At 35.7% G+C, this 10,433-nt stretch overlaps 1 protein-coding gene across 2 annotated transcripts in view; it reads right to left on the reverse strand.

The window, feature by feature from the left end:
* Window positions 1–10,433, reverse strand: part of LOC134752121 (zinc finger protein ZFP2-like) — a 138,964-nt gene that overhangs the window by 41,453 nt on the left and 87,078 nt on the right. The window contains exons 1-5 of one of the 2 annotated variants that reach the window (XM_063687697.1): window positions 10,102–10,410; window positions 7,255–7,390; window positions 6,285–6,338; window positions 5,770–5,841; window positions 2,497–4,501 (exon numbers count right to left, since the gene is read on the reverse strand). The exons of the other annotated variant lie outside the window; for it this stretch is intronic. Coding sequence (XP_063543767.1) covers window positions 3,003–4,501; window positions 5,770–5,841; window positions 6,285–6,338; window positions 7,255–7,390; window positions 10,102–10,230 — 1,890 coding nt within the window. The 5' untranslated portion in view covers window positions 10,231–10,410 and the 3' untranslated portion in view covers window positions 2,497–3,002. Of the gene's footprint in view, window positions 1–2,496; window positions 4,502–5,769; window positions 5,842–6,284; window positions 6,339–7,254; window positions 7,391–10,101; window positions 10,411–10,433 lie in introns of those variants that run through there. 2 annotated transcript variants of the gene reach the window in all.

Here is a 10,433-nt window from a genome sequence, read left to right on the forward strand (position 1 = left end):
ATTCAGTTGGGACGCGGCAAAGCTAATAACACAAGTTGCGTCCTTTTAGAAGGCACTGAATCTTCTGCCAAGGATCCAAGGTATGGTAAGTGGGAAGTATGGTAACTACTATGGTTTTTTTTTTTCTACCCCAATCCCACTTTTCTCTGAAACTATAAGAACTATACTGTTGAAACTTGGTAAGTAGATGTATTCTGTGAACCGCATTAAGATATTCACACAAAAATAAAAAAAACAATAAATTTTGGGGGCTCCCCATACTTGGAACTGAAACTCAAAAATTTTTTTTTCATACCCTTACATGTGGGGTATCTATGGATAGGTCATTAAAAATGATATTGAGGTTTCTAATATATTTTTTTTCTAAACTGAATAGTTTGCGCGAGAGACACTTCCAAAGTGATAAAATGTGTGTCCCCCCCTGTAACTTCTAAAATAAGAGAATGATAAAACTGAAAAAAAAAATATATGATGTACATTACCATGCAAACTTCCACCGAAAATTGGTTTGAACGAGATCTGGTAAGGTAAGTAGTTTATAGGGTTCCGTACCCAAAGGATAAAACGGGACCCTATTCTTAAGACTCCGCTGTCCGTCTATCACCAGGCTGTATCTCATGAACCTTGATAGCTAGACAGTTGAAATTTTCACAGATGATGTATTTCTGTTGCCGCTATAACAGCAAATACTAAAAACAGAATAATATAAATATTTAAATGGGGCTCCCATACAACAAACGTGATTTTTTTTTGCTGTTTTTTTCCGTAATGGTACGGAACCCTTCGTGCGCGAGTCCGCCTTGCACTTGGCCGGTTTTTTCTATTAATCAAGGGAACTCATATTTTTTTTTTTACGTGTGACCCGTTAAAAAAATATATGATAGAAACGGAGTGTGAATCTCGCGCCCTAAACGCGTAAGCGCCATGAATTTTATGGCGCTTACGACGTTTTGGTTGCGTGGTACAGGTTGTGATTGCGACAATTTCATTGTTTGGTATGTCGTGTCTATAGTAATAATAACTCGATGAGGTGGCCACGCGTTGAGCGGGCTGGATAACATCGGAAACTAAAACCACATTACAGACAGACATACACCGGGAGATCACTGGTGAACAGTGTCTACTTTCATCCTTCAGTCTTGATGATACGACTAAAAATACATACTTCTTTTGTTAATGTATATTTATGTCATCATCATATCAGCCTTTTATCGCACACTGCTGAGCATAGGTCTAATATTTATGTACATAGCTATAAGATTTTCTAGTTGACTGTGCATCCCTAAAAAGGATAGGGTTAGTGAAAAGGTTTATAATCAATAAAACATGTATTTATTTATTCTTGATTGTGATTAATCTTTTGTCTTAATAGTTTGTTTACAAAATAAAACTTAATATTACAGCAATAAAATATTTCGCGAATTATAATAAATTAATAATATTTTGAAGTAAGACATTTTCGAAAATTCCAATTATACATTCCAAGACAAATACTCCTTATTGCACACCTCAATACAAACAATAATACAATGAATACAACAAGAGGTAGTAAACAAAAAACCTAAATAAAAATTATTATATTTTTTACTTATATATAACTTTACACGATATAAACACTACGGCCGCGGACTAAACGCAAGCGACGCGCGGCACGGCGAGCGGTAAATCAAAGCCGTTCATTCATTTGGTCGAGCGCAATGTATAACATCTAGCCGCCCAGACAACTTGCCAAAACAAATGAAACTTTGATTTTGTAGGGTTCCGTACCCAAAGAGTAAAAACGGGACCCTATTACCATAGAGTAACTTATACTAGAGCGTTACTGTCATAGTAAATTTTGTAACCCCAGTAAATTCACTGCCATCTGTCGACACACTTTAAAACTAAAAATAAATATTTATAAAAATACGATAAAATGTATTTAAATATGGATAAATGATTTTTTTATTTGCATTAATTATTTTTATATGATTTTGACCCATGTTCTTTCACTGGTATGCGTTAAAATTATAAATAACAAACGAAACAGTCAACGCCCTCTATACAAGTGTAGGCCAAAACTAGTGGCGCCATCTGATCGAGAATCAAATTTTCGTGATTTTCGAGGCACGTTTTTTCCTTAGACTGTATCCATCTATTACGGAGTTATATCTATCTTTGCTATTACTAAGACTCCACTGTCCGTTTGTCTGTCACTGGTGACAGGACGGACGGAAGACCAGGGCTGTATCTTATGAACCGTGATAGCTAGACAGTTGAAATTTTCACAGATGATGTATTAAATAATAAATAAAAATAAAATAAAATTCATTTATTTCAGATAATTGAGTCCATATTTATGAAATAAAACTATGAAACTTGACTGAAAACGTTGACCACGAACGCTGTAAAGAGTTCGAAACGTCGGGATGTATTATAAATTCAATATACGCGATATAATCCGTTTTCATAGTTTTATTTCATGAGTAACTATCGCGGTAACCGAAGACAATATTAATTTAAAAGTATTTAAAATAAGGCCCAGCATCATGTGACTGCAAACGCAAATCGACGTGACGTCACGTTGTGAGAAACACGCACAGACAATTTATTAAAAAAGAATGAATAAAAAATTTTTTTTTTGCTTACGTGTCTATCTATTAAATGAAAACTGTTCTAAAAATTGTCAACATTCCTATTAACAGCTAAGGTACAAACTATAGTAAGTATTCAAGTAAAATATGTAGTAGTTACCTATATTAAGCAATACACTAGACTTATATCGGCCGGGATATATCTGCAGTTACCCGTGAACAAGATGCATGTAACTGCGTCGAAATACCGGGAGCTCGAAAACAATACAAAAGGTAATCACGGTCCATATCCCGGTCAATATAAGTCTAGTGAAACTAACCGTGAATCATTCAAAACTGTTACATTAAGCAATACCCTAAAATCGGTGGATATTCTCAATGCGATCACCATTTTTTTCTCCCTCTTTTACACGACAATTCTCTTTTAATTTAGTTATAATTATTCGATGTTTTTAATTTAATAAATCTATTAGGTTTCTCGTGATGGACACTTATAAGATGTTTCCTAACCGCACTATGGCGCTGAAATTTCTTATAGCATATTTCGCAAGCGAATGGTCTTTCCCCAGTGTGTACCCGATAGTGCTCTTTTAATCCAGCAAGAACTTTGAAACCCTTCTGACAAATGTCGCAAGTATGTGGCCTAATTGTTGAATGCATTCGTCGAATATGAACTGCTAAGGCAGATTTATGTTTAAACTGTACACCGCATACATCACATGAGTACCGTTTAAAGTCCTCGTGTACCTTCATGTGGTCTTGCAAAACCTTCTTCCTTCTGAATTTCTTATGACATACTTCACATTCGAAAGCTTTTTCTTCATTGTGAGTCTCTCTGTGACTTTTTAAGATGCCTTTCGATGCAAACTGTTTGCTACATATTTCACACATGTATTCCTTCCTACCTTCCTTTAACGCTTTATCTTCTATTTCTTTGTCAGCATGCCTCTCCATGTGTTTAGATAAACTCCCCTGTAGAGCAAATCGTTTATCACATTTATCGCAACGGAACTGTTTGTCCATAACTTGGTTATGTTTCTCTAATAAATGTTTCTTTAAGCTATATCTATAGCGAAACTTAGTCTCACATGTTGCACAGGTGTAAGGCTTTTCCCCCGTATGTACACGCATATGTACATTTAAATTCTCCTTTAGTATAAATCGTTTCTTACACACGTCACATCCATACTTGTAATCCTCAGTATGAACTCTCAAATGCATATTTAAAGCACTTTTTGATGTATAACCTTTATTGCATTTTTCACACTTAAAAGGTTTCCCTCCCGAGTGGTCAAATTTATGATTATTCAAAGCAAATTGCGTATTAAATTTCCTTTCACAAATATCGCAAGTGAATGGATAATCGCCGGAATGAGTTTTTTTATGAGCTTTAATGGCGCTTTCGTCTGCAAATTGTTTTTTGCATATGTCACATGTAAAATCTACAGTTTCATCTGAATACTCTAGTTTGCATGTAATCTCCCCTGGCTCTACATGAATAGGATCACATTTTCTTTTATGACGGGTTAAGTGGCCTTTTTGTATGAATGTTTTTTTGCAATTTTCACACGAAAACGGTCTTGAACCTGTGTGTCCACGCATATGTACATCATATTGGTTTTTTTGAACGAATCGCGCATTACATTGTTCGCAGGAGAATCTGAACTTTCCCATGTGGAACGCGTTATGTGTGTTTAAATGGCTCCTTTGTGCGAATCTTTTATCGCATACTTTACACGCATATGGCTTCTCTCCAGTGTGGGAGCGGCGATGGATCATGAGTCTGGTGTTTGCGTTTTTAGTATCGAATGTTTTGTGGCATATGTCGCATTCAACCACTCTACCGCGGCTGCGGCTTGTGACGGTAGAAGCGGGCTTCGCTGAAGGCCCTGGTGGTCCGCTTTTCTGCGTGTGTGTGAATATGGACACTGAAACAATAAATATCAAAGTCCGATCTTAGAAGCAGGTACTAAGAATCCATGACTAGTATACCAAAGATTTAATTTTACGTCAAAAATGACTTTGCTTTATATTATAATATATAATTTATATCAAATTTTACTTATATTCATTATCTTTAGGTGAAATGTACTATAAACCCGTATCTATTGTCATATTAAGCTAAGTGTTTAGATAATAATTATTTTGTGAAGTACATTTTGTAGTTTATTAAAAGGGTGATAAAAGCCATGGCTACGTAGACACATATATGACCTAGAATATGGTCGTCGGAATCAAACGCGTCAACGAATATTATAATTCAACTGTAACATATATATTTATTGGTAGTTATCTGCTATTTGCAAGTTCGAATACTAACTATTTTTACGCTATAAATTATCAGTCGACGAAAACACATTTAGAAAAGGGAAAAAATAAATCTCTACTATAGGTATTATTTCTGAACAAGTTTAATAGAATGTAGCGATTTAATAAAATAAATTTAAAAAGAAAACAACTTTTATTCCTTGAATCTATTTAAGTACGTACGTACGTAAGTAGGTATTTACACCGATAGCTATATGCTTTTACGTATCTGTTAGTACGATATGTTCAACAACGAGTGTAAAATAACGAAGATGAATGGTATGCGAAAATTAATCAACAAAACAAATTAATTTGTAGGTAATGAAATAAATATGGAAGTACCTACCTACTTGGTTGCAAATAAACCTTGAAATTTTAATGAAGTAATATTTGTGCTTCTTAAGTGAGTATATATATATATGAATAATATTATTAATTCTGGCCCTTGTTTTTTATACTCTGAACTACCCCTTCTCTCGCCAGAATATTTCTGACATTCCATGACCATCCCAGACATTCATTTCTATGGCTTTCTCGAAAATAGATATCTTAGGATTCTTAGGTGCATTGAGGTAACTTCGAAAGCGGGGTAATTTAAAAATAGCAAATATATAAATTGTACATAGAGATGTCGAAATGAATATATTGTAATGTGGTATGTCCCACAATAAAAAAGGAAAAAATCTATATATTTATAAAAAAATATTGATTCATACCTTAGCACCAATAACAATTACGCTTCTGCAACGCTTAGTAACAAGGCATTGTGCTTACTGTTGTAACACAATGTATTATTGTTATAGAAATAAATAAATGAAACGGAAAACCGTACTGTTGCTACACTACAGTACCCCAATGCCCCTTACTGCTTACTAAACTGAGTACACACCTGATACGACCTCGCCATCAGCCATCTCCACGTCTGACTTGTCCACGTCTGACTTTTCCAGCTTGATATCGCCTGCACAAAAATAACAGTATGAAATATAGACAAACCTGCTATCGATAAGTAAAGCAAGTCAAAGACAAATACATAAATGTCAATAAAATGGAGTTATAATTCACAGAAATGTTACTGGAATATAATTCAAATGCAAATCGATATATACTATATTTCCGCTACTGACTATAAAACAAAATCTATTCTGTATAGTTAGGTAACCTACATTACAATATTTAGCAATGTTCAATTGAATGTTCATACCAAATTTCATGTTATTTTAGCAAAGTTTTAAAATGCGAACGTAACTAATACAATCTTACAGTATTTGTGTGACTAAAGAAAAGTAGTCACGGAAAAAATTCTTATATCGAAAATGAATGTAATTATGTAATAACAAAGTTATTAATATTTCAACCATTACATATTACATGTTTAATTGCTTTAACAATGAATATACTCACGTGTGGGGGTCTCATCTCCACCCGCTTTCTCCAACTTAATTTTGAACTTATCACCTGAATGAAGGAAATATAAGTATTTGTAGTTATACTGTATAATGAGACTAATGAGTCACACTAACATTAAACTTTTATATGAGTCCAACTGTAAAATTAGTTTAATACTAGCGAGTCTAGCGACCCACACCGGCTTCGCACGGGTTTACACAAAACCTTGACAAATTATACACTTAATCCCCCCTGAAGAATCACTCTATTCATAGGTGAGAACTGCATAAAAATCCGTTTAGTTGTTTTTAAGTTTATAGTGAGAACAGAAAGACAGATGCAGCGGAGGACTTTGTTTTGTGTAGTGATAGTGAAAAAGCAAACAGTTATTGAGTATAATAGAGAGGTACAGTCTCTAAAAAACGTGGTTCGTGGAAGTTTGACATCTGAAACAGAACTTTTTTTTTCTGTACTGTGCCGAATGCATTCCCACACCGTAAAAAAAGGTTTTTTATCATTTATTTATTGTATTGTCATGTACATAATAGGTGTTACATAATATAAAGTCAGATCATGACACCCTGTAAGGGCACACAATAGTAATATTATTCTAGGCTACTCTAGGCTAATTGCATTTACTAATTAGTCATCAATTAAAATTAAAATAAAATAAATGACGCCAAATCTTAAAACTAAATCTAAGAATATATCGTCAAAAATAATTATATTGGTAAATGATTAATTGAATTGATTTGTCAGTTTATTATTAATAGTTATTATTTTAATTTATATGTCGTTTCTTATTGTGTAGGTTATGTTATAATAATAAGTAGGCTAATGGTAAAAAAATGTTAAATTGTAATGTAATGTGCAAATTGGTTGTACTGATCTAGTAAAATAAATAAAATTCTGATAATTAATAGGTAAATTAATTATATATATTTTATGTATGTACATGTGTTTGTATGTACATGTCATATCTTACCGGTAGAGAGTACTCCCTTGAGCCGCGCGTGCATTTCGGTCTGGCAGCGCTGCACTTGCAGCTTGAAGTCATTCGCATCCCGCAGCCGCCCCACGCACACCTCGCAGATCCCACACTCGTCATTACCCATTCCGAGCTGCAAGATAAAATTCAAACATTACCAAATCAAAATAAATAACATAACTTTATTAGGCCCAATGTGAATTACAATGTACCTAAATAAATTTTCAATCTAATAAGAATCTTTTATAACAAAATAAAGCAGTATTGCGCACCTTCAGTAAACTCTTTTAAAAACAGACTCGACAAACATTTTATGAATGGACAAACCACAAGTGCAGAACATTGATGTGCACGTATCAGCTAAAAGCTGTCTGTGCATTCATATACGACGACAACACCATCCCCCATGATGGGAATCTCGTGAAAGCCGAGAAGGACAAATCCAGCAAGTACCTAGACTTGGCATACGAGATTACCGCCATGTGGTGCCATAGTTGTGTCAGCGAACGGTCTCACAGAGAAGAGTTTCCACCAACATCTAGAGAGACTCTCGCTGTGTGGTTGGATCAAGGGCGCGGAAAGTATGTTGGTTCCTCACTTTGCGGCCCTGACCACCGGCAGCTTGGGCCCTGCCCCGCTGCTGGCGGCACCCTAGGTAAGGTTTTTTATAATGTGTTTATGTGTATTTTTATAATTTACTTTTATATTCATATCATAAATGACCTAGCCTAAGATGGAAAATAAATAAAGAGATATCTAGGGGTGCAAGTGAAGGATGCATAAGACGCGAGTTGGCACAGTGGCTGTTAACAGCCTCTGGGTAGAAAGCGGCGCACACCTCTCGACACCCCTGAGCCGCTCACACCGTGTTGCTCCTGGTTGTCTTCACGACGGCATTCTCATTGGCCCATCTAGTCAGCGGCAAGTCACCACCTGCCTCGATAACTTGTGTTACCATTGTTATGGCAGGTGTCTGGACTTCTTTACAATAGCCCAGTCTCATTGTCCACCCAAACTTCAATCCTGTTCACTTTTTCTACAATAGTTCCAAAGCCTGCTGCGACCATGGGTGTCTATTGTTGCACCTGTGAACGGGTTCCAGCAGGCATTCTACATGACATTAAAGCTCTCCAAGGGGCCTCTAGGTGTTGGATCTATATCCCCACGCAAGCCTATCAAAAGACCGGGATTTATAGGCCCGTGATATCCAAGGAGATACAAATAATAATAAATTTACTATACAAGGTTCTAAAGGTTCTAATTAAAAATTAGAACATGTTGTATGGTGGGCCTTCCGAGGATAACAGGGATGTAGACACACATTAAATTAGAACATGTTGTATGGTGGGCCTTCCGAGGATAACAGGGATGTAGACACACATTTAATTAGAACATGTTGTATGGTGGGCCTTCTGAGGATAACAGGGATGTAGACACACATTAAATTAGAACATGTTGTATGGCGGGCCTTCTGAGGATAACAGGGATGTAGACAAACATTAAATTAGAACATGTTGTATGGTGGGCCTTCTGAGGATAACAGGGATGTAGACACACATTAAATTAGAACATGTTTTATGGTGGGCCTTCTGAGGATAACAGGGATGTAGACACACATTAAATTAGAACATGTTGTATGGTGGGCCTTCTGAGGATAACAGGGATGTAGACACACATTAAATTAGAACATGTTGTATGTTGGGCCTTCTGAGGATAACAGGGATGTAGACACACATTAAATTTTAAATAATCTCATTCAATGGACAGAACATAAACCATCATAAAGTAAAATTAAAAAATAGACTTAATTTTTAACTTTAAAAACTTAAAAAAATTATTTAGTTAAACATATTACATATCAAGAAATTCTTTATAGTATGAGACTAGATTAGACTGTAGCATAACACAATCAGTTTTAAGTAATAACTAATTATGTTGTTAGTCTGTATGTGGCTTGTGTTCTTTCATCATCTTCCTCGCGTTGTCCCGGCATTTTGCCACGGCTCATGGGAGCCTGGGGTCCGCTTGGCAACTTATCCCAAGAATTGGCGTAGGCACTAGTTTTTACGAAAGCGACTGCCATCTGACCTTTCAACCCAGAGGGGAAACTAGACTTTGTTGGGATTAGTCCGGTTTCCTCACCATGTTTTCCTTCACCGAAAAGCGACTGGTAAATATCAAATGATATTTCGTACACAAGTTCCGAAAAACTCACTGGTACGAGCCAGGGTTTGAACCTGCGACCTTCGTATTGCAAGTCGCACGCTCTTACCGCTAGGCCACCAGCGCTGTGGCTTGTGTTCTTTATCTGACTTTATTTTATTCTTACAATATTGTCAATATCTTCTAAGTTTTGATAATCTTGATGATGTGATCTTAATTTTTAGAGCTTATTTATAAATAAACTGCTCAATATACTATTACAATATACAGTGTATGAATTTCGCAGCATAAAACATTGAATAAAATTTTGTTTTAATTGAGGCAGACATTAAGTGAAAATGTTAAGAGACTTATGCATCCATGGGGAGAAAGATGTATCAAAAAAACCCTACATATTACTGTAAAACCTACAATTACAGATCAAAAGCTCCCATCTATAGTCCAGAATTATCTTATAAATTGGTATCTTATTAGAGATTATTATCTCAATGTCGTCTAAGGCAAAATATTTGTAGAAATGGAAGAAACAATTCCGAAAAAAACCAAAAAGAACATTGGTATCCATACTTAGCTTACGTATTGAACTTGCGGACCATAGTTGTGGTACTGGACTATAGTTGGATGGCTTTACTACTAGTCAACGTAATAAATAGTATTTCTCGATTTAGTGGCCATATTTACATTAATATCGAAGCAATCTTTCAGCATGTCGTAATAAATCTCTGTTTTGCCGAGATGTTTATACAGCGTCTTGATCCCCTTCTCCGGCGGCCGCACCAGGCAACAGCTACACGAATGCAACTCCTCCATTTTTTAATTGCGAGTCACTACAAGTCTCATTCACAACATAATTTACTTTACAATACGAAAGATCTGTCTGTCAATTTGTAAACTTCAGTTAAAGAGCGACCAAGGCTTAGATTTGGTACAGATTAAGAGGTGGACGCGTGGCTTGCAGATACCGTTAACCGGAGCATTGTCTAGCGTCTTACATCAATGGCGTCTCATCCGAC

The sequence above is a fragment of the Cydia strobilella genome, chromosome 24 (assembly GCF_947568885.1).
Source record: "Cydia strobilella chromosome 24, ilCydStro3.1, whole genome shotgun sequence".
Taxonomy (NCBI): domain Eukaryota; kingdom Metazoa; phylum Arthropoda; class Insecta; order Lepidoptera; family Tortricidae; genus Cydia; species Cydia strobilella.